This window comes from Myxocyprinus asiaticus, chromosome 7 (assembly GCF_019703515.2).
Source record: "Myxocyprinus asiaticus isolate MX2 ecotype Aquarium Trade chromosome 7, UBuf_Myxa_2, whole genome shotgun sequence".
NCBI lineage: Eukaryota > Metazoa > Chordata > Actinopteri > Cypriniformes > Catostomidae > Myxocyprinus > Myxocyprinus asiaticus.
Window position 1 is genome coordinate 19,655,954 of NC_059350.1, and position 25,896 is coordinate 19,681,849.

The 25,896-nt window shown below is 35.7% G+C and overlaps 2 protein-coding genes across 4 annotated transcripts in view; both read right to left on the reverse strand.

Annotated features, from left to right (window-relative positions):
• The window catches only part of LOC127443909 (transmembrane protein 184C-like), a 14,516-nt gene extending 11,030 nt beyond the window's left edge, over positions 1 to 3,486 (reverse strand). The window contains exons 1-4 of the mRNA XM_051702955.1: positions 2,925 to 3,486; positions 2,679 to 2,809; positions 2,542 to 2,578; positions 1,997 to 2,202 (exon numbers count right to left, since the gene is read on the reverse strand). Of these exons, the coding sequence (XP_051558915.1) occupies positions 1,997 to 2,202; positions 2,542 to 2,578; positions 2,679 to 2,809; positions 2,925 to 3,041 (491 nt within the window). The 5' untranslated portion in view covers positions 3,042 to 3,486. The remainder of the gene's footprint in view (positions 1 to 1,996; positions 2,203 to 2,541; positions 2,579 to 2,678; positions 2,810 to 2,924) is intronic.
• Positions 3,487 to 9,822: 6,336 nt separating this feature from the next.
• The window catches only part of LOC127443913 (endothelin receptor type B-like), a 31,650-nt gene continuing 15,576 nt past the window's right edge, over positions 9,823 to 25,896 (reverse strand). For all 3 annotated transcript variants that reach the window (XM_051702960.1, XM_051702959.1, XM_051702962.1), the window contains exons 4-8: positions 18,589 to 18,787; positions 16,058 to 16,210; positions 15,720 to 15,853; positions 15,439 to 15,547; positions 9,823 to 12,562 (exon numbers count right to left, since the gene is read on the reverse strand). In XM_051702960.1, the coding sequence (XP_051558920.1) occupies positions 12,425 to 12,562; positions 15,439 to 15,547; positions 15,720 to 15,853; positions 16,058 to 16,210; positions 18,589 to 18,787 (733 nt within the window). In that variant the 3' untranslated portion in view covers positions 9,823 to 12,424. The remainder of the gene's footprint in view (positions 12,563 to 15,438; positions 15,548 to 15,719; positions 15,854 to 16,057; positions 16,211 to 18,588; positions 18,788 to 25,896) is intronic.

The following is a 25,896-nucleotide window of genomic DNA, read 5'->3' on the forward strand; positions in this document are numbered from 1 at the left end:
TCTCCAAATTAGCAGGGTGTATCAATGAAATCAAAGATTGGATGGCCAGAAATGTCCTTCGACTCAATTCTGACAAAACAGAGGTAAAAATGATTGGACCAAATACCTCTTAAAAATAAGCCGCTAAAATATTATTTGACTCTCGATGGATGTACTGTTACGTTGTCTTCTTCTGCAAAGAAATTAGGTGTTATATTTGATACCAATCTGTCCTTTGAAAATCTAATTTCCAATGTTTGTAGAACAGCATTCTTCCACCTACGAAATACTGCTAAATTACGACACATGCTGTCTGTTCCCGATGTCGAAAAATGTATTCATGCGTTCAAGACCTCAAGACTAGATTATTGTAATTCATTACTGGAAGGATGTCCAGCAAGTTCAATAAGTAAACTTTAATTGGTTCAAAATGCAGCTGCCAGAGTGCTAACTAGAATCAAGAAATATGATCAAATTAGCCCACTTTTATCATCATTACACTGGCTACCTGTTACATTTCGTATTAATTTGAAAATTCTGTTAACTACATACAAAGCTTTGAATGGTCTAGCTCCACAGGACTTAAGTGACCTTCTGACACGCTACATTCCATCAAGTTCATTACGATCACAAAATTCTGGCTTGTTAATAATTCCAAGAATATCAAAATCCACAAAAGGAGGTAGATCCATACTTGGCTCCTAAACTATGGAATAGTCTCCCTAACACTGTTCGGGATGCAGACACACTCACTCAGTCTAAGTCTAGACTAAAGACTTATCTATTTAGCCAGGCAAACACCTAATTTATCCTTCAACTCTAAGCTGCTTTGGTTAGGTCTGCCGGAACCAGAAACATACATCATGATCTATAACTCTGCATAAAATTTAATGGCATCTATGTTAATATTATTCTATTTGTTTCCATGTCTCAACAACTCATATCCCGAGGTTACCAGAGCCTGCCAGATCCAGCTCCGTTCCTGCTTGGTGTCAGACTCCACTGTTACGTGTCTCTGAGAGATGACGACAAACTACAGCTGATGCTAGCCAGATATCACTTCAGTTTTTTTTTACTTTAGAGGATGAACTGGAGCCAACTCCAACTGTAAGACATTGGATACTTCATATGCCACTGCCTGAACCTTGGACTTAGGATGGACCCCACCAAACCTCACCGAAATGACCTGCAAGTTGAACTGCGATGCACATCATCATTTATCTCTGCCTGCATCACCTTTGTCTATTGATGGACTACACTCTTGAAATGGAATACATAGACTATCATCTAATTGCCAACAAAAGTCTTCATCAGCCAACTAACAAAGGACAATGCATCTATGTAAACTTCTGCAGTTAATCCAGGATGAACTTCAAAGACATTAGTCATTCATCTTAAAGTTCATAAAAAAATATTTTATTTTTATTTTTAAAACACTGGACCTTAATGCTTACTTAATTTACAAATTTAAAACCATGACTTGCACTGCACAGAAATAACTAATATTGACATTATATTCATGTTGTTTAGCCAGAGGGGAACTGGCCCCCACAGTGAGCCTGGTTTCTCCCAAGGTTATTGTTCTCCATTAATCAACATCTTATGGAGTTTTGTGTTCCTTGCCACAGTCGCCTTCGGCTTGCTCACAGGTGTTCTAAATACAATTATTATTTAATTTCTATACACATTTTACAATCATATTTAATCAAACTACACAATGATCACTGTAAGACATTACAGATATTACAGTTTCATTATTTGTTTGTTTTTGTTTTTGTTAATGCATGATTTCCAGTAAAGCTGCTTTGAAACGATGTGTTTTGTGAAAAGCGCTATACAAATAAAAATGACTTGACTTCAGCAATGTTAAAAACAGCTATGCCTTTACTGTAAAAATGAAGCTGTTAAATACCACATCCTGCCTTTGCAAAAACACCAAGTTTGAAACAAATGCATCTACTATAGTCAAGCCCATCTAACTTTCATACTTCATATAAACAATGATTTGTGAACTCACTCTCCCATTGGCCAAGGTGGGCAGCAGCAGAGAGGGGGGAGATGCTTTTGCTGCTCCTGCACCTCCAGCATCAGTACCAAACTGGGATACTGGTTCCCCAGATAGTTGAGCAGAAAGATCATGAAGTTGTAGATGACATAGGCCTCATAGCACTCTCTACATGTGTCTACATAAATGGCAATGTTGGGATACTTCAATGCAATCCACTGTGAAAACAGAAGAACATAATGTTGAAACTAAATATACCATACAGATTAAAATGTAACCACAGTCTTCCACATACAGTCCAGAGACAACACAAATCAGATTAAAAGCACATGAGTTTGCTTAAAAGAGTGACTTTCTCAAGCCAAACTCTAAAGGTAATCCAAGTCAGCAGCTTCTGCAACATCAGGTTTCTCATTAACTGACTCTCAAGCAGAAAATGGCCAGTAAAAGAAATGTGTCAAACGGCAAACAGGTAAACTGGACTGTAAAGCAAAGACGTCATTTGTGATTTGAATGCCAAAATTTCAACAACAATATGGTGATAAAATGATACTCACACTATCCAAGCTGTATATAGGAACCATCCATAATATTCTAAGGGAAAGAAATCAGGGTGGGTGAGAAAGGGCTTACAATATTGTATAAAAAAATTAAACTCATTGTAAAGTATTATTATTCATACATCTATGTTTACCTGATAATAGGCTTTTGTAGCTCAGGTTGGGTGTAGTGTACTAGATGCTGCAGTATCCCCCACAGTGAGATGGGTATTGTCATGAATACAAAAATCCCAGCAATGAACCACGCCTTATTATGAGTACTAAACTATGGGGTAGAGAGAAAACTACTCATTAAAAGCATATAAAGACAGATTTGATCTTTAGCTGTAAAATGTTGTTTGTGTGTGTGTTTGTGTATGGACACAAACAAGACATCTGACCTCGGATTTTTGAAGTTCCCATATACAAAGTGGAAGCACAACCAAAAGGAGCAAAATGTAAAGAAGCACCACCAGAGGTCGAATCCACCTTCTCCAGTTCCCACATGTGCACGGCATCTTTACCGTTGATACTGAACTTTTACATTACAGTTAAATAGGATTTCTGAAAGAAGGAACCAGTTTCCTCGCCTGGATAAAATCTGAGCCTGTCAATGCCGCGTTAAGTCCTTGGTAGTTCTACTCCTGTGGTTTGATTTAGATGTATATGATCCGTAAAAACATGATCATGATCTAGAAGAATCATGAGCAGGGTTTCCGCGGTAAACAATCAGCTGATTCACTGTACACACACACACACACACACAGTGACCTCCTCATACTTTCCGCTCCCAAATACATTCATTGCAGCGCGCAATCATATCTAACGACAAGTTTTGAGAAGTCATAACGTCAAACGCACACAACTTTGCAGAGTACAAAAGTGTACGGACTAGAAGTTAATAAACAAAGCTGGTTGGAACTTCCTGTTGATCTTGTCGTCATTATTTGGGTTATTCGCCTGTTCTCGTGAAACGCTCGAGAAGGAAACTGTGCAGTTAGCGCCACCACTCGGATCGGAGCAGCAGCAGCAGCGCCAAATCATGACGTGCAACGCAGGCAAACGTCTAGACTGAAGACAAAAGATCTCCGCAAATTTACAACAAAAACATTTTTAGCAACCGCATCTTCATTTTATTTTACATGACTTATCCAATAAACTCATTCTATGTGAATGTGGCAATTGGTCAAAACTTTCACATTAAAAAAAATATATATATTTATAAATACTGTACTATACGGATCCCCAAGGGCGTACGGGGAGCAGAATGAAGCATTTACATGTTTCCATTGATCATGGTATAAATATTGGGGGGTTACGTCTCCCCCATCCCCCCTGGAATCTACGCCCCTGCGGATACCCACTGTGCATACACTAAATAAATAAATAAATTAAATAAATATTTTATGCTGAGTTTCTTTTCACCATCAAGTAACCTTCAACCTTCGTGTCTGCTCTTTATGGTATCTTTATTTTGCCTAGGTTTTATGGACTACATTTATTGTGCTTTTGGTCCTTTTATAAAAAGTATATATATATATATATATATATATATATATATATATATATATATATATATATATATATATATATATATATGCTAATTGAATAAGCTAATAGAAAGCAACCTATATTAAGCAAAATTATCTTATTGCCCGGATACATCAGAGGAAGTAAAACTGGCTTTGCATACAAAAGTCCATATATTAATCTACCACCACTAGATGGCACTGTGTGGTTTAAAATTCCAGCGCAGGTTATCACAGAAAGTATGATTGTTGCTGAACAAAAACAAGCCAAGCTTGTGAGTCTAAGTTCTTTTTCATATATATATATATATATATATATATATATATATATATATATATATATATATATATATATATATTAGCAGGAAGATATTGCGCCACATGTTTATGCTTGTTTTCCTGAACAACAGAACAGTCGCCAAATTACAGTTTCTAATTAAGATTCCTAGGATGTGAGAAAAAGTGTTTTATTCATCTGTGTGCTAACCTAATTACATTTAATGCCATTTCAGCACGAAAGCACAATGTGATTGAACCCCGAATTGCGGAGTGAACGAGTTTTGGAACTAAATTTGATTTGATTTGATTTGATTTGATTTAAATGACCTACATAAAACCGCAAATAAAATAACATAAAATGTATTTATAATATAGGCTTATATACATATATAGCTATATTGGTTCATATGTAATTCTGAACTTTTGATTTTATTCCTTTAATTTGCTTGTCACAAGAGTCAGGCATTTTCAATGTGACCCTTGTCTTTTTCTTAGTGGCAGTGGCACAGCTTGAAGTGTTTTGTTGGTGTAACCTAATGTAGACAAGTTGATTCAGACATGTTAGATAATATTTTCACTTAAATAAAATCAGCTAAATTAGATGTTACCACATGCACTTTTTTTTTTTTTTTTTTTTTTTTTTTTTTAGCTAATGGCTGTTTACCTTATGAAGTTGGGGAGCTCTCTAAGCAATCAAACATTTAGAATCGGCATTGTGTGTAACATTGAGTGATGAACAGTTCTAATTTGAGATGTTATTATTGTAGACCTATTTTATCTTTAAAAGTATCTCCTTGTTGTAGCAGACATAACAGCCCAGCTATAGCCTACTGGCCTGTTTGAATTACCCACCAAATGTGGAGGAACAATGAAATGGTCTTTAACATGGAAAACCAGATCCAGCTGAACTTTTCTATGATGAAAGCAGGAGCTTGACCTGTAAAACAAAATATTCATTCTTTCCCCTCTCCTTTTATGTTATCTGGAAAGAAACAAGCTACAACTGGCATCACCTGGCAGTCATTTGTTCTTCTGCTGTTGTCCTGTATCATGAAAATAAGATATATCCATAAAAGGGCCAGTGCAACATTTGAGGACAGAGGAAGATGTGAGCTAAAGTTGTAGGTTGAAGAATCTCAGTCCTGAATACGCGGAGGCAGAACTTTCCTTTATGTTGCTGTGCTGTCATCATACTGCCCCCCAGTTACAGAAATGACTCAAAGTGGTGGGACAGATTGTTCATGAATATTGAATCGATCCTTTTGGCTTTTATAAATTAGAAATCGCTCTTGCCACACTCATGTGAGTGCCTTGGTGAATTACTTGAAGGGATAGCTCTGCAAAATGGCATGCAGGATTCAGCCATGTCAGGGCAGGGAAGACAAACACATTGTTTGAGAAAATTAGATACACATTTAAACTTTAAAAGCTGAGTGATGTCCATAGTTAACAGCTAACGTGACTCCCAGCATTAGAGTTTGCATTTAATATAGACGTCAATACACATTGAGAGCATCATGGTTTATGGCTTTATGTCTTTGTACATGTCTGAATTATGATCTTCATGAATTGGTGTCATGCCAGATGGATACCCTCAGGACAGAAAATTGAGTAAATGTACGTTTGATTATTTATTCATCTCAAACATCTGGCCAAAGAGTTGTGACAAACATTTTTGAGTGCACAAATGATTCAATCTAATCTACTCATTGGTAATCAATTAACCCTTGTGCATCAATAAAAAAAAAGTTACTCAGAGGCCCTTCGAGGACAAAAATATCCACGTAAAAAAACTGCTATAATAATATTATATATTAATATTATATTCCACTTTCAATAAGTACATTTTTTAACCAACATCAGTCCTGATCATAACTACCAAATATACATTAATTTTCAGGATTTTAACCCTTTAAATGCCAGTTTGTTTATATAATGCCACAGTTGTTTTTTACACACACATATTTCTCAAACACACATACAAAACACACTCTGACATCCATACCAACACACCTACACAATTTTAGCTGCATCATTTATTCAATTGGCCTGCAGTGCTCTATAATACAACAAACAGAAAATAGGAAAAAAGCATGTATTTTCTCCATAGGCCAAACATGAGAAAAATGGTGCCATCTGGTGGAATATATATATATATATATATATATATATATATATATATATATATATATATATATATATATATATATAGAAACCAGGGCTCCGGAATGAAAGCATAATATCATAGAATTCATGATTTTATGCTTTAATGGCACTGGGATCAGATATCGCACTTTTAATGGGTTTCAATGGGGACATTTTTGTCCTGAAGTTCCTAAGTGTAACTATTTTGTGTACAGTGTATTATAGATGTATTTTAGGAACTGAGGTTGAAATATCAAAATTTCCCCCAAAATACACACCTTTGGCAAAATTTATGCCGTTGAGTCACAGCCAAAATGATCAAAAAACAAAATGAAAAAGACAAAAATGTCCAGAATGTCGCACAAGGGTTACATTTATTACTCCAATATAATAACATGTGCAATACTATGCACTCTTTTGAAAAAAAGAACAAGAAAACAATCATTGCAAGGAGTTTTGCTGAATAACTTATTACTTCCTGGATATCTGTGTTCTTGTAACTCATTGCAGATATTTCTGTATGCTCATGTTCTGTATGTTTATTTATTTATTTATTTTTTATTTATTTCTAGCATGACAGATATGGGTACCTCATGTTCAAAAATAGTGTGTTCTAATGGACAGAAAGGTGAAGCAAACACTGCAATATCTCACAGTCAAGACCAATTATTCCCTGGTTTGATCCAAATTCCTTCTCTTTCTTGTCTTTTTATGTCAAATTTCAGTGGTGTTGTGTAATATCATAAATGTGTTATTAATCTAATCCATGACAGAACAGATTTTGTGAGAGAAACATACAGCCAGAGCTTATCTAAGTTTGATGTTCTAGGGAGAGCTTGGCCTTGCAATCTGAAAAGCAAAAGTGCTGTTTCTTCGGAATATATAGTGCTAAAAGACTTGAACTGAAGCCTGAACAAAAGTAAATGTAGTGAATTTGTTTGGTTAGAAAGGTGATTGTGACAGCTAAGCTATGAGTTCCTATGTTCAGATTTGTGTTATGAGTGTAGTGTTCTTATTACATGGCTCTCTGGAATACCTGATTCTGATTGGTCAATCAGGGATTTCAGCAGTGAAATATTTCAAAATAATGACTGTTGTCCATGTCAGCACTGCGTAACTGACTGCTGATCTGGGCATTCAACAAAGGTGTGTTGTGGTTTTGTCTCTCCATGGTCTCTTCAAGTAAACTAATAAAATAACTTCGACTCAATTCAATATTGCCATTGCCATTTTATTTGAACATATCTGTATTTCTAAATCAGTATGTCCATGTATTTATTTATTTATGCAGCGATGTAATAAGTGGGAGTCAGTATCGTAAAATAAACCCTGACTGGGTGATCAGCTTCGCGTTGAGGTATAACCCTCAAGGTAATATATTTTCTGTAACAATTTACATTTGTTAAGGATTTATAATGTTTTTTTTAAAATTAATAATAAGTCATTTACAAATGTATTATAAATCATTTATATGCAGTTATAACAATATGCTTAAAAAGTGTGACATTCATCCAATACATGCCAAATAGTGAGCATTTTAACATGAGCATTTAATTACATGTTATAAATGCTTAATAAATACACTTATTCATACTTATTTTAATCAAAATCCTAAAATGCTCTAATTCATGATTTATGTCACAATGCAGCAAAAACAGATTATTATAGTGTGATTAAAAGGAGGGATTATGTCATTTTGCTACAGTCTGCCTTGTGTTTATATTACTTACTATAATGTCTTGACTCACTTGTATTATCACTTTCCTTGTCACATTGATGTCAAAAGAATGGTACTATTCCGAGTGGTGTCCCAACTTACCTAGTCCTAGTTACCTAAAGTCCTCTGCAAAAAAGTGCAAATGTACAGGTCTCTAATGTTTGCAACTCCTTAACAAATGCTTCACAGCTGTCCAGCTGTTACATTACGGTACACTTCCACAGGTTACTAATGTTGAATAAGGATTATTAAGTATTTATAACATGTGAAGTAAAATGGCTTACTATTTGGCAGGTATCACATGAAAGTCAACTTTGTATGCATTTTGTTATAACTGCATATCAATGATTTGCAAATTAATTATTTGTCATCATTAATGAAACCCTTTATAATTGCTTAATAAAGGGAACATTAATGTAAAATTGTTGCCTTATTTTCAGCAGTGGCAGATTTAGGCATGGGCGACATGGGCAGTTGTCCAGGGCGGCATCTTGTGTGTGTGCGTGTGTGTGTGTGTGTGTGTGTGTGGGGGGGGGGGGTGCTGCACGAGGCATCCACACAGAAAGGTCAACAACTTTGGGGGCGTGTTGAAGCGGGTTTCGCCCAGGGCGCCATACAAGCTAGAACCGCTACTGATTTTCAGTATTTAAATGTAGTCAGATTAGAAAAAACCAACATCATAGTTAGATACTTTTATGTACAGGTTTCTAATGTTGGCAACTTCATAATAAATGCTTCACAGCTGTCTACTTTACATTACGGCACATTTTCATAGGTTACTAATGTTGAATAAGGGTTAAGTATTTATAACATGTGAAGTAAAATGCCTCACTATTTGGCAGGTATTGCATGAAAGTCACCTTTTTATGAGTTAGAAGTGCATATCAATGATTTGTAAATGAACTATTAGTTATAATTAATGAAACTCTTCATAATCTCATCAAAAAATGTGTACATTTACACATTAATGTAAAGTGTTGTTTTATTTTCAGTTTTTAAATGGACTCAGATTAGAAAAAATCCAAAATCATAGATGGATGGATGGATATAAAGGACTGCCTCGGTTACTAAGTGTGTCTCTGCTGTTTGCTTCATTTGCTTCCTCCCTGGCAAACTCTGAGGTTCCCACCAAATTCTTCAGACCTAAAAACCATTCCTCCTTTTCCCTGAAGGCAGAATCTTTTTTAAAGTGTCTAAAGCATGAGAAAAAATATCTCAAACCACTGATGAAAAGCAACACATTTTCATTAATGCATTTCAGACTGCAAAGCATTTAAATAGTTTGGCAAAACTCTAAAAACAGACTTGTCTCTGTACTTTCAAATTAAGTCCATGCTTGTTAAAATAAGGTATTTTGTATGGTAAATTACTAAGTCCATGCTTGTTTTTGATGATGGATATTGTAGATTTACATTTAGTCTGAAACGCAATGACTTTATAATTTAAAAAAGCAATCATAATACTAATTTCTGAGCAAACAAATCTGCATTAACCAAATTTAACTTTCATAGATTTCCAGTAAGTATTAAAAACAGACAACCAATCATTTATTGTCTAGTAGAATAAATGTTTGTATAAGCAATATTTTCCATTATATACTTCTTTAATGACATACAAAAACCCACAAAAGTAAATAAAAAACACACTTTATTTGTCCAAACCAATCAGACTGATGGAAGATTTTTGTTCAAATAAACATTTACTGAACAGACATTGCAAACAGATTTGGCATAAGCACCACAGTTGACATAAAATCTCCTATGTATGCATTGTTCACATCCTCTGGCTCGACACAGATGACCCAGAGGGGCCGTGTTTCCTAACGGGTCAAAGTGCGTATCAAATCACTCCCATACTGGAACATCTTCCCAAGCCACAAAAAGACAGCTATCACAAGGCACCTATCTTTGAACACTGGAACCTCATTACATTTTGAGATAAGACAACGTTGCTTTAAGTGGTAGGATCAATAGTCTGGTCCAATGCTCTTAAAAATAACTAGCAGCTTATCTAAAAAAATTGGACTGATGCTATAACAGTCTATGAAAGGAAATGTTATACAGTATTATAACCACAGTAAATCATAATATGTAAAATAATGTATAGTTAATCACAGTAACGCATAGCATATAAACAGAGCTGTTTGGTTTCTATAGTGATATAATACGTTTAAATCTAAATATTCATTTTTTTATTTTTTATAAATGTGCAATATTCCTCACTCAATGGGGGCAGAGAAGATGAATACATATGTGATATCATGTTCTCACTACAAACATGACCTTTTCTTTATTTTATTTCAAAGACACAAGCATATTCATCTTCACAATAATTAGCCCTTTAATTTAACAGGAGCCCTGTAGATCTCATTCACACCAGTAATTTCAAATTACGTTATGCAGAAAATGAAAAATTCCATATATTTTGGATATAAGAAAACAAATATTTCATCTTCAAAATACAGATGCAAATGAAAATGTTTACAACTACCAAAGCATTAAATATTAGGAATATTGAAGTAATGTATACAATGTTAACAACATTCGAGTTCTCTTAAAATTCACAGTGTCAAAATAAAGCAAGAACTTTTACTGTATCTCTCTTGGGCGTTTTTGGTTTTGATTACAGATTACCCTTTTTCTTAGAATTCTGAAATTATTATTTGTTCTTTTTTTACCTCATTGTGTGTATGTGTGTGTATAACACATTATGACCCAACATTTGTTGCAATTGGATGCCTTCCTAGAAATTACTCTTAAATTCCGCTGAGGTCAAAATGTCATTTGCCTCATTGCTGGAAGTGATGATTAGTGAATCCAGCTGGTGAATTTCAGATTTACTGGAACATGTTCCTGTTTCAGTTCATCGTGTTTCAGTAAAGCACATTTTTAAATAAATTCTGAGCTAATAGATTCATTTTAGACACTTTATACAAGGCTAGGCATTAGCAATAAGGCCACCTCCCATGCATATCTATATACACTCACTGAGCACTATATTAGGAACACCTACATGTACACCTACTTATTTATGCAATTATCTAATCAACCAAATGTGTTGCAGCAATGCACTGCATAATCATGCAGATATGGGTCAGGAGTTCAGTTTAATGTTCACATCAACCATCAGAATGGGGAAAAACTGGGATTTTCAAGCACAACAGTCTCAATGGTGCAAAACCAAAAAAACATCCAGTGAGCGGCAGTTCTGCAGACGGAAATGTCTTGTTAATGAGAGAGCTCAATGGAGAATGGCCAGACTGATTCGAGCTGACAGAAAGGCTATGGTAACTCAGATAACCACTCTGTACAATTGTAGTGAGCAGAATAGCATCTCAGAATGCACAACTCGTCGAACCTTGAGGCGGATGGGCTGCAGCTGCAGAAGACCATGTCGGGAACTTTATTAGGACCACAGTGTTCCTAATAAAGTGCTCAGTGAGTGTTTATACATAAATCATAATGCGGTATACAAACACAAAGGCTGATACAAAAATATCTTCATTATCTTCCCTTCCCCACTAAATAACAGAGGTGACATCCAGTGCACAATATTATTCACTAAACAAATAATAAAGTTTGAGGGAGATGGCAACCTAAACTACTTGCATGTTCCTGTTTCTCTTAATAATAGTCTTGCATCAAGCTATAACTGTGTCCAAAGTTACAATAACAAACGGACATTAAACCGGACACTGAATTTAAAGGATAGGCTGCATCATCAGCAACATGCTGGGGATTTCTTTGGCAAAGCTCATAGAAAAGAGCCCACAGAAAACATATTGACACACACCACTTCACTCTTCCTTTCTGCAACTTCCTTTCACGTCGGACAGTGACGATCCAAAGCGCTTTCATGGTGAAGTGTTTGCGTAGGAAAAACACGTCAAGCTCCTGATGAGGATTAATTTGTGGTTGTTAGGTTCAGCTGCATCCTGTTGCTGTTGCTCTTCACTCCCACCTCTTCTCATACAGAAAAACAACACTGAGAGTCTATGGAAACAGCTGCTCTGGGTCTGCGGGAGACTTTAAATATATCAGGTCCATTGTCTAGTCTGTGGCTATATATAAAACCAGCCTCAAACTGTGCTGAGTACGAAAGGCCTCTAGTTTCCGTCATACAAAAAGTTACAATGTTATACACCTCAAATTTTGATGCTGTCTGATGTCTTTTTTGATAATGTGTTTTAAGTATGATTGTAGACTGGCTGGCTGTTCTCCACGCTCACTGATCAGTCGCTGTCTTTACGGAGGCTTCTGTTGGTATTGAGGTTGCAGGGCTCATGGTTTTTGTATTGAATACTGGTGCCATTCATGGGGCCAGAGCTGGACACCTGGTTCTTGGTGTAACACCAGCAGCACAGGCAGGACTGATACAGTAACACAATAAAGAGAAAACAAAGGAACAAAGAAAAATGAACTGATATTAAAGTAGTTTACGTATATTGTATTAGAGGTGAATGAGTTTAAATGAAACAACTTCTCTGCAGCACTATTTTTAAGTCTCTAGAGCAATAAGTTTGGACCATAGGAAATCAATGTTGAATATTTCTGTTGGATCCACACAACTTCATTTACAAATCACCTCAGGCCATGAAATTTGAGAGTGCAGTCCATTTTTGCTTGTACAGTGGTGTTTAAAAGTCTGAGTGAACTTGCTTCTAGAAAATGCCTTTATTTGGATTTTTGTTTTATTTAAGGCAGCTTTGATCAACAACAAATTATTATCAGTTATGACAATGGACTACTTGCACTGAGCCTCATGACGTACCTACTTCCGCTGTGAAATAAAGTGGCTTGCTGCTTTGAGATTGTTTACAAAGTGCCGTAGTTGCCTAGTTCCTGAAACTCCACTTAAAATTAATGTTTGGAAGAAGATTTTAACATACGGACATTTTCCAGCCTGATCTCATGAAATTAAGTTGACAATGGAAAGATTTTTGCAAACCAAAATGACATGCTTCATTACACGTTTGGCTGCAGTTTCCCAGTGAATTGTCCAGTAGGGGGTGCCAAAATCGAGTGAAATGATGTTGTAATCAGATGAGGTTTTTAAGGTGAATATTAGATGAATGTTTTAATGAGTAAAACATACCTCCTCAACCTAAAACTTTAACCTAAAGATAACTGATAGTGTTTTAAAAGCAAATTTAACATTAAAAGCACATTTACTGAAGCAACCACATCATTTCTATGACACTTTCGCTTCACTTTCACTTTCGTTACATGCTTGGCTGGCCTCGAGGCTCAGTCTTCAGAGTCCAAAGTCCAACACTCTATCAGATAAGCTACCGCGGAAGTTAATCACATTGAAATAAGTGTGTAAATGTAGGTGGGTCTGTAATATAAGCATTAAAATTTATTGTTTTTCAAATGATGTGTTAAAGTAAAAGTGTTTTGATACATAGCAGGATGTGAGTAATAAGAAAGTGAAAAATAAGTGTTTATATAGTCCTACGCAGCCACAGTAGCCATGATTTGTGTTTAAGTGAACAAAACGCACAGTTGTTTTAGCGTCTCTAGTGTTCATTTCACCAGGAAACTGCAGCAAAGCATAGAAAGTGGCACGTAAAACTCAGTTTGCAAAAATGTCATTATATTAACGTTCCTTCTATAAGACTAGGTTGACATTTTCAGAGCAGGAGAAGAAATATTCTGAACATTACTATGTACAGCGTCTTCAAAATTCAGTGGAAGAACAGTTTTCAGAGCTTTAATTCAGCCCAAGCCGATCTGAGAAAGTATGGCTGGTAAAAACTCCAAATGCGTTTCACCATTTCTCCTCACACGGAGGTTTATAGCAGACATTTAACCACAGATCAGATTGAACCGCACATGCCAGAAGGTTGGAGACTAGTAAAGGGTGTCAGCACCAGCGCTCTTTAAATGAAACAACTACATGCTTCAAACACAGCAATGCTCCATGTGAGGGAGGAGAGAGAGACCTGATGAACACATACATCACCTTGTTTTTATTAAATGCATGTTTTAATCTCTATTTTGTGTCATTGTTTCAGTGATAAGTATATCGATATATGTTGAAATGTAAATGTAAAAGTAGAAAAACTGCCAAAGACAATGAGTTATAACATATGAAAAGTATTAAATATGTGTAGTGTTGTTAAATACTGTATATTTTAGCGCAGTTAATGTATTTATCCAATTTGACATTAAAACTGCTTCATTCTGGTCTAAGTGATTTTTAAAGCCTGGTCAAAGTAAGAGATCGACTAATGTTTTTATAAATCAATCCATCAGGACGTTTAACCAAAGTAAAGTCATTTGCAATCGTTGTATGGTGGAATTTATCGTTGAAGCTCAACAGGTATGAAATACCATCAATGAATAAAACATGCGTTAATGATACGGCCAGACTGCTGTAGGTTATATACAGTATGTTTGATGCACTTTTCAGGAGCTGGGTGTATAGCTACATTTGGAAAGGAACAAAATAAATTTAGAAGCAACTTTCAGCAAATTATAAATTTGAGATCACGTTAAATGGCAGAAACATGATTTATTGTTTTAATCAACTGACAGACCTAAAAAGCACAAATAATCTGCCTTCTCATTAATAAACCTCTGCATGTAGGTGCCCTGAACACTGTAACCAGAAACGCATGAGCCGCGCCTGAGCTACTTAGAATGCGGAAGCAGTCCATTAAAGTGAAATGTTGACTTAAAAAGTTTGAATTTTACAAAAAAGCTAACATGGTGAATGTCACAAATGTGCTTATTTGATAAGCGACCAAAATATGTATCTTATATTCATTTTACATTTATGTTAGATTTCTTTTCAAAATCCTATTATAAACTTTGTTTATTCCGATATAAATTAATTTGAAACCAAGATTTTCTATGTGGACTTAAACTTTTGGACCCCACTGTATTTTTAGCTTTGTCTCACTGAGAATTCAGCTACATTATTTGGGATCATCCTCAACTCATTACTGGAAGGGGCCCACTTTAGGGTTTGACATCAGAGTCTGCAAACTATGCTGACTCACAATGAAGACAATCAGGGCAAGCATAACAGAGAAACATAACTTCTCTCTGAGCTGGCAGAATGATTTAAAATATTGTCTCCATAAATAAAGCACAAGTCCCTATTTTGTTGATAGAATGTTTTGTGGCAGCTATTGTCAGATTTTGAGAACCCATAATGAGGATCATTAAGTTAAAAAGTTCTGTATTTGTCTATTTGTAATAGCACATTAATAAGGGAAACAAGCACATCTAAGCTCACCTTAAAGCAATTCTTGAACTTCTTGCTGACGAAGTAGAGGATAATGGGATTGATGCAGGAGTTGACAGTGGCCAAGTTTATTCCAAAATAATCCATGATCAACAGGAAGCTGAAAATTGACGCATTTTTTTTTTTATCATATATAAACATTTAGAGAACAAACTATAACTTTTGTGTCACAAAATATTCTGTTTCCCTAACATACTTGATGTTCAAGCAGTACAAGTATGCAAGGTATAAAATAAATCAGAACTCTGCAAATAAAAAGACTGCTCACTCACTTGAGAAGATCACAACGTCTTTCATCATTTGGAACGTAAACCATTTTCTTCAGGAGTCTGCTGAGATGCAGGGGGAACCAACAAAGAGCAAAGATCAGCACTAGACAGAAGACTGCCTTAGCCACCTCACGTCGCTGCAGAACAAAAACAGGAACAGCAGTCAAGACATTAAAAATCAATTATTTCACAGACTTTACCCAAGAGCGCAAACAAAACAGGCTAAAAAGAATATTATAAAATCTTGTAATCGTTCATTAACATTAGAGATTCATTATGTTTTATGATAAAGAGCTGAAATCATTAGTATTTAGAATTAGTATTTAATTATTTATTTTCACCTGTTTGAGGTGTTCACTGAGGGCAATCCGAAGGCTTCCGTTTCTGTGGTTGAGCATTTCACATGTCATGAGGGTGTAGAAAATGGCTGTGCAGGCCAGCGGCACACAGAAGTAAAAGCCAAATAGCCACCAGTCTTTCCATTCTACATAGAACTGAGAGCAGATGAAACACATAAGTGGTAACTTAAAGGCTGAATCTTCACAACAATTACTTTCAAACTATCTTGTTTTAATGTAAAAGTATTTTATTTTTCTTTATTTTCACAGTGAGCACATTATGATGTGAATGGCTGCTCAGTGATCTGAAGTGTAATCTCCTAATCATAAACTGGGCGCCTGTTACTACCGTATACTTTACTGTTACACATATAAAACAGTACTCAAAGTTGTTGAATACAATGTTTGTTGGTAGGTCTGGTCCCAAAAACCATGCATATCAGGATATCAAAATAAATAGGCTTATCAGAACAAACCCTTTCTTCAGCTTTTATCAAAAAGCTGCATCCAATAAAATTCTAGAGTATTTTGGCACTAATTAATCTGTCTCTTGGTAGAAGCTAGCCAAATAAAGGTAGATGCTATTCACACCCCAGTGCAAATAGTGGGAAATACTATTTGCACCCCTAATTAAATACTAACAGTATAGTGGCATCACTGTAAGCATCACATGTTTATTGTGTTTATTAGAGTTCCACAGACACACTACACCATGCCTTACCCCTAAACATAATCCTAACCTTCCTTCACAAAAATTAACCATGATTTTACTACAGTAACCACAGTATCACCATTGTAGTTTGTTGTAAAATCATAGTAACCACAAAATTAAACATGGTTACTATATAAACACCATATTACTGTAGTAAAATTATTGTTAATTGCATCAGATCAATGAAAAAACATGCTTGCTACAATATTAATATAGTATTTTTGTGGTTTTAAAGAAATGTTGAGACAGGAAACAGAATGGGAAAAAGAGTGCGACAAACGTGGAATCAAACACGGCAGGGTTGGGAGGGTTACTTTTGAAATGTATTCCACTACAGATTACAGAATACATGCTGTAAAATGTAATTTGTAACGTATTCTGTTAGATTACTCAAGGTCAGTAACGTATTCTAAATACTTTGGATTACTTCTTCAGCAATGGTAGATTTTTTCACTTGTTTTGACTATAAAAACTCTGCCAGTACAGCAAGACAAAATACACATGTTAAAAATACATTCTCTGAAAAACCTAAATATCTTATGCAGTATTGTTTCTAAAACAAGATAATTCAAATTTATATTTTTAGACATTTTTACAAGAAAACAATACAAACATTATTATCAAGAATATGATTTTTGCCCTAATATCAAAGGTCTTACTAGAAAAAAAGAAATTATGATCCAACGTGAATTTTCTTGATAAAGAAATATAATCATGCCTGGTAACATGTGCTTGTAAAATGGCTAGAAATAGCATTTTAGCTTAGCGTAAAGCTGACAATTTACACATGGATTATTTCTATTTCTTCTGCTCCAAACTTACTTCAAACTTACTTCTCTGTCTGCTTGTATGAATGTAACACATCATAAGAAAGTGTTTCACCACTGCTCAAATGCACTTTAGATCACATCATATGTACTGTATAAATGTTTTCCATCTGAAAGGATTAAATATTAAATGAAACAAATGACAATAAAATGCAAAGTAATCTCTTCAGTAATCAAAATACTTTTTGAATGTAACTGTATTCTAATTACCAATGATTTAAATTGTAACTGTAGTGGAATACAGTTACTTATATTTTGTATTTTAAATAAGTAATCCTGTTACATGTATTTCGTTACTCCCCAGCCCTGAACACGGGTCGAAAAGGCACAGTCTCATTGACGTTATGCCCCATGTAATTGAAGCGACAATGAAGTTTGTCATGAACAAGTTTCCAATAGACTATTGGGGAGCAAATAGCCGCGCTGTGTGGCAGGTGTTATTTACACCTGGGTGCAAATAGTCACTCTGTAAACAATTTTGGTACTATGTTAGGTCACCACTTCCAGTGTAAAATCTGGGTCCTGGGCAAAACCAGTTGAGAAACACCGGGATACAATACGATGATAATTTAATTACTTGTGTTGTATTGGATTGTCTTCTGAATTCTGTGATTAATGGTAGACGAGCTCATGTGAGAGAATGAACTCTGTTTCTCATCCACACATATGGCTCTGCTTGAGGGAGATATATCAGCATGTAATTGGGCTTATGTTCTGCCATCAATTTACTTCTTTGGGCTGAACAAAGCGAAATAAATCTCCAGATATTGTCTGCATTGGGCAACTGCAAAAAAACTAAAAGGTTTTACTCTTATCCCCCTGTTTTGTCTGTGATTTACAGAAAATGTTGCTCAGTGGATCAAAGTTTTGTGAGTTTGTACAAGATCACAGAAAAACCTTCATAGAATCCTGCTTGAGGTCAACAAATGTGGGAGTGTTTATGCACAACAGAGGAAAAAGAACAAAAGGATGACATTCATCTGGTTAAAACGTACCCTAGTGAAACTCGTTTCAGGCTTGATCATGCATGTGCGAAAGGTTTGGTTGTTGTAGGTAAAGGGGTGCATGTTGAAGACCACTGCCTCTGGCACAGCCAGGATAATGGACAGGACCCAGATGGAGACAATCTCAATGGCAGTGAAAAGAGGAATGCCTACCCCCTGCACTCTGCTCCAGGATGCTACAGCTCTGTACCTAAACCACAGGTGAACAAATTAAAGACCATTAACAAAACTCTACACTGTAAAAAAAATTATAATTGTTGATTCAACTCATTATATTTAGTGCCTTTGTTGCATGGGATTTTTTGAGTTTAACTGACTTAATTGGATACATTTATCTCACAAATTAAAAAGTAATCTGAACTGATTGAACGTAGTTTTGAAAAGTTCAGTTTAGTTATCTGAAATTGGGGTAAGTTAGGACAACTTCACTTTAAATAACTGAAATTTAAGACCTGCCACTATAAATGTAGTTTACTGAACCTAACAATAATTGTCACGTAAACCCTGCAAGGTTTGCACTGCAGGAAGGTCTTTCCTTAAGAAACACAGGTTACAAGAACAAAGTTTGTTTCAGAGGCACATAGACATCAACATTTGACAGACAATCCTCAGTAATGGTAATACTCAACAAACATCATTATGTAAAAGATGAGCTCTTAACATCACCACACACCTATTTATCAACAGTAATGACAAAAACAACAGCAGCAGCACACATAAAGTCGTCAAATAGCAAGAAAACAAGCCTACAACACTAACCTCATTTATTCATACTGCAATGCATGCTGGGAGCTGGCAAATCTTTGTTCAGACAACTTTGTTAAAGGGATAGTTCACACAAAAAGAAAATTCCCTCATCAATTACTCACCCTCATCCCAGGTGTGTGACTTTCTTCTGCTGAACACAAAGAACGATTTTAAGAAGAACATCTAAGCTCTGTAGGTCCATACAAATTGAATGGTGACCAGAACTCCAAAAGCTCCAAAAAAGAGATAAAGTCAGCATAAAAGTAATCCAAAAGACTCCAGTGGTTTAATCAATGTCTTCTAAAGCGATCCAGTTGGTTTTGGGTGAGAACAGACCAAAATATAACTATTTTTTAACTGTAAATCTTGTTATTGCAGTCTCTAGGCACAATCATGATTTCAAGCTCAATTACACTTCCTAGAGTGCCATTTAGCGCTCTGTGTATGTGTCAAGCGCTAAGAATTATAATCGAGCTTCAAGTCATGAACACCAAGGAGACTGCTGTCAAGATGTACAGTCACTGTTCACTTACATTGTATTGACCTACAGAGCTGAGATATTCTTCTAAAAATCTTAATTTGTGTTCAGCAGAAGAACGAAAGTCATAAACACCTGAGATGGCATGAGGGTAAGTAAATGATGAGAGAATTTTCATTTTTGGGTGAACTATCCCTTTAAGCAAGTTGAAATGACAAATACACTTGTTAATGCAACTTAAATACAAATATGTTAAGTTGACTGGACAATTTAGATGTGCCATCTCAAAAAAGCACCTTGATACATCAAGGAGTCAAACAAATTTTACAGTGTAAGAGGATTCATTGCCTTCTAAGCAGACAGATCTGGCGGGAAATCTGCGGCAGGAGGTCAATTTTTTTTTTTGTCTGGTAAAACAACATGATCACACTGGAAATCTGCTTCCAAATGTTCATGTACCCTAAAATCAACCCCATTTTGCTGAATTACTGACAAGCTCTGTCTTCTATCAGACATTTTTAGATCAGTTCAATCATGTTCACCTTTCCCTGCAGCACTACTGATAGCACATTGCATGCCTAATCTCTAAGACACGGGTTCAACTCCTGTAGAAACCAGGAAGTAATCACGTTCACATAAACAATGGTGATCATGATTCAGAGGTTTTATTTTTGCTATAAAACTACATTTTCATCTTTTGGCACCATCCTGTAGATTTCACCTCAACAACACTTCCAGCTTTGGCCAATGGGGGCAATGATGAAAATTTCAGTAAGCATAAACCAATTTCAGCTACAAAACTTTTGACCTCCTTTTGCCGAATTCACAGTGCGATTATTCATGTGACGCAAGACATGAGCAAACATTGTTTGAGTGAAACACCCGAGTAGTAATTTAATGAATATACTCCTAACCAAGGACGTAGATTTGGCTTGAACATTGGGGGAGGTTGCAGCGTGAAACATTTACACGTTTCCATTGATCATGGGGGGGTTGTAATTGCCCCCCCCCCCACGGAATCCATGCCCCTGCTCCTAACCCTAACAGTACTGAAAGCAAACTGCTTTCTTTCACTTACTTCTTTTAAGTAGTAATTAGATTAAAGGAATATTCCGGTTTCAATACAAGTTAAGCTCAATAGACAGCATTTGTGGCATAATGTTGATTACTACAAAAAATAATTTTGACTTGCTCCTCCTTTTCTTTAAAAAAAAAAAAACACATAAATCGGGGCCTGGGTAGCAGCAAGTAAAAACGCTGACTACCACACCTGGAGTCGCAAGTTCGAAACCAGGGCGTGCTGAGTGACTCCAGTCAGGCTTCCTAAGCAACCAATTGGCCCGGTTGCTAGGGTGGGTAGAGTTGTGTTGGGTTAACCTCCTCGTGGTCGCTATAATGTGGTTTTTGCTCTCAGTGGGGCACATGGTGTGTTGTGCATGGATGCCACAGAGGATAGTGTGAAGCCTCCACACGCACTAGGTCTCCACGGTAATGCGCCCAACGAGCCACATGATAATGCATGGACTGACGGTCTCAGATGCGGAGGCAACTGAGATTCGTCCTCCGCCACCCGGATTGAGGCGTGTCACTATGCCACCACGAGAACTTAGAGCGCATTGGGAATTGGGCATTCCAAAAAAAAACAAAATCTGGGTTCCAGTTAGGAACCTATCCGTTAACGTTAAAATACTCACTGTTTCAAAAGTATAGCCACAAGATGTAAACAATGTGTTAAGATTTTAGTGTAATAAAATTGCTTACTAACCTTTTCTGTGTAAAGTTATATCCAATTTTACAACTTCGTTGCCATGACAATATAATTTCAACAAACCCTAAAATGACTGTAAAAATTACAATTTTAAACAACTTTACAGCTCAAATAATACGAGTTTTAACAGAAGAATTAATGTAAGTGCTTTCATAAAATTAGAAGCTTCACATTTCTGCCTTTAAACCCTCCAAAAATTGGCTCCATTCACTTCCATTGTTAGTGCCTCAATGTAACCTCGATTTTTGCTTTTTTTTTTGTTTTTTTTTAAAGAAAAAGAGGGACGAGTCAAAATTATGTTTTGTGATAATCAACATTATGCCACAAATGCTGTCGACTGATCTTAACCCAGAATATGCCTTTAATACACTCCTAATCCTAACCAAAACCCTAAACATAACCCTTACAGCACTGAAACCGAAGATCAGAATGGATGTGATGTCAAATTTTTGGGACATGAACATTTGCCACATGGTGACGCTTGTCATCAAGTCCGATATTTGGGTGGGGAAAAACTTTTCCCACCAGTTTTATCATTTTCATGTTATTGGTCCTGGTTTATCATTTCAAAACATACAAACAAGAGAGTTATACAAAGACATATAGGTTAAAGCTAATTCCGTAACAATTCCACTTGTGCTCGAACACCTCTGTAAATGACCTCAGAGAAGAATGTTTAATCATTTACAGAATCAGAAATGTATCCTGTGGGAATGCCGGTTTAGAGCTACAATAAGCCTGTGATAGCATAAAAGGTTGATCTAAGTTTAATGAAAAGACTGATTTGCATTTTAATATTCATATTACCAAAATGCTCACAGATATAAACTTCAGCTGTTTGTTTGGATAAAGTCACTGGTTTGCCTGGCTGCTTGTTTCCCATTGCTCAAAGCCATGTTTGCTTGTTTGTTTCATTAATATATTTTCTCTCGTGGATGTTTCTGTAAAATGGTGCATCAAGATTTTATATGTAACTATATATTTTTTTCATGATCCATTTGAATATTCCTGTTTAACAACAATGGGGCATTTATATTTCACATAGTGGAGATGTATCCACTTTGCAGACGCTCAGATAGAGAGAAAGACATGATATCCAAGTTCTCACAACATGTGGAACACAAATCGGACAAGATGTGCTGAATATTTCCTCGAAGTGATTCAGGAGTTAATTGAAAGCTGCTGTGCTGTTGTGAAATTAAGACCAGTCTTTTGATTCAAGCGATTCATTTTTTTAAAAACTGCAACAGACTGCTACAAATTTGTGGTTTAAATGGACTGTAAAATGTTTTGTCAAATAAACTTAATGTACATCAAATGGTAACTAAATGTATCTTAACAGGTTTTAAGACAAACATATTTAATATGGCTGAATCAACCCGAATATATATATGGGGTTAAACCAACAAAAGTCTTTTTTTTTTTTTTAGAGTAAGATAGAATGCAAAAAAACACTTAAGGAGCTGCTAATACCCCACTTTTTTTTTTTCTTTTTTTTTTTTTTACCATGTATAGGGCAGGATGAAAACATCCAATGAAACATCCTTTAAAAAGTTTATAAAAAAAAAAATAAAAAAAAAGATTGATAAGTCAAATTCTATTTTACTGAAAAAAATAAAATAAATAAAATGCATATATTAATATACAATAAAAAAAAAAAAAAAAAAACAAAGTAAATCATTTCATAGTTATAACTTACACTATTCTTTAACACTAGATGCGTCTACGGTCAAGACTGAAATTTAACAAATAGGCAAAAAGAGAAAATTGCCATTTTAGCTTTAGAGTCTAATCTTACAACAAAATAACTGCCTTTTCTTCTTTATGGTAGTGATTAAACAGAGGTGGGCAGGTGGCTTCAGACTCCTGATGAGGAAAATACTTTCTAATGAGAGGTGCCCATTACAGTTGACCTTATAAACTGGAAAAAGTGCCCTGATTCAGGCAAGGACTTGACAAGCTCACGTCCCGCCTTTTCCCCTAAACCACATGAGCAAATCCATTAATGTTTCCCAAGAAACTGTTCATTGGCACCACCCTGACCGAGATGATACGGGAAATACAGCTTTTCCTCTTTTTTCATACAAATGTATATATATATATATATATATATATCTGTGCTTTGTCTCCTCTGAGCTAAAAACAAGTACACTGGAAAGAAAGAAAATTATGTAAAGAAATTGTTCTTTTTTTTTTTTTCTGGATTAATGACCTCTACATAATTTGAGGTCAATTGTGCAAGAAATAATTAGGCAAGAAAGAAATACTATATACTTCATATGTATATATATTTCCATGAATCTGAACCCATTAGTTTATCACAGAAACCCTACTTACATAATAACAAACAAATAAAATAAATAAAAACTGTTTAGAGTCACAAAACATGAAATATTGCTTCACCCAACAGACCAGTGTTTCCCAAAGTTTTTTGCTATAAGTACCCCCAGCGCCACCAGTAAGGCTCAAGTACCCCTTCATTGAATACTAAATATAATTCAACGTTATCATTAATATTTTAATATCCATAATGTACTAAATGAAAACATAGAGTTGCCAGGTATGATATTAATTTAGCAAAAAAAAAAGAAAAAAAAAAAAAATACATCCATTTGAGCCGTGAAACTCGCAATTAGAACATACTAATGCTGTTAATTATACAGGGGACTTTCTAACTTTGTTCAGTTTAACTTAATTTTATTTGATCATATTTTTAGACAACACATATATATATATATATATATATATATATATATATATATATACAGGTGCATCTCAATAAATTAGAATGTCGTGGAAAAGTTCATTTATTTCAGTAATTCAACTCAAATTGTGAAACTCGTGTATTAAATAAATTCAATGCACACAGACTGAAGTAGTTTAAGTCTTTGGTTCTTTTAATTGTGATGATTTTGGCTCACATTTAACAAAAACCCACCAATTCACTATCTCAAAAAATTAGAATACATCATAAGACCAATAAAAAAAACATTTTTAGTGAATTGTTGGCCTTCTGGAAAGTATGTTCATTTACTGTATAATACTTGGTAGGGGCTCCTTTTGCTTTAATTACTGCCTCAATTCGGCGTGGCATGGAGGTGATCAGTTTGTGGCACTGCTGAGGTGGTATGGAAGCCCAGGTTTCTTTGACAGTGGCCTTCAGCTCATCTGCATTTTTTGGTCTCTTGTTTCTCATTTTCCTCTTGACAATACCCCATAGATTCTCTATGGGGTTCAGGTCTGGTGAGTTTGCTGGCCAGTCAAGCACACCAACACCATGGTCATTTAACCAGCTTTTGGCAGTGTGGGCAGGTGCCAAATCCTGCTGGAAAATGAAATCAGCATCTTTAAAAAGATGGTCAGCAGAAGGAAGCATGAAGTGCTCCAAAATTTCTTGGTAAACGGGTGCAGTGACTTTGGTTTTCAAAAAACACAATGGACCAACACCAGCAGATGACATTGCACCTCAAATCATCACAGACTGTGGAAACTTAACACTGGACTTCAAGCAACTTGGGCTATGAGCTTCTCCACCCTTCCTCCAGACTCTAGGACCTTGGTTTCCAAATGAAATACAAAACTTGCTCTCATCTGAAAAGAGGACTTTGGATCACTGGGCAACAGTCCAGTTCTTCTTCTCCTTAGCCCAGGTAAGACGCCTCTGACGTTGTCTGTGGTTCAGGAGTGGCTTAACAAAAGGAATACGACAACTGTAGTGTCTGTGTGTGGTGGCTCTTGATGCCTTGACCCCAGCCTCAGTCCATTCCTTGTGAAGTTCACCCAAATTCTTGAATCGATTTTGCTGGACAATCATAAGGCTGCGGTTCTCTCGGTTGGTTGTGCATCTTTTTCTTCCACACTTTTTCCTTCCACTCAACTTTCTGTTAACATGCTTGGATACAGCACTCTGTGAACAGCCAGCTTCTTTGGCAATGAATGTTTGTGGCTTACCCTCCTTGTGAAGGGTGTCAATGATTGTCTTCTGGACAACTGTCAGATCAGCAGTCTTCCCCATGATTGTGTAGCCTAGTGAACCAAACTGAGAGACCATTTTGAAGGCTCAGGAAACCTTTGCAGGTGTTTTGAGTTGATTAGCTGATTGGCATGTCACCATATTCTAATTTTTTGAGATAGTGAATTGGTGGGTTTTTGTTAAATGTGAGCCAAAATCATCACAATTAAAAGAACCAAAGACTTAAACTACTTCAGTCTGTGTGCACTGAATTTATTTAATACACGAGTTTCACAATTTGAGTTGAAATACTGAAATAAATGAACTTTTCCACGACATTCTAATTTATTGAGA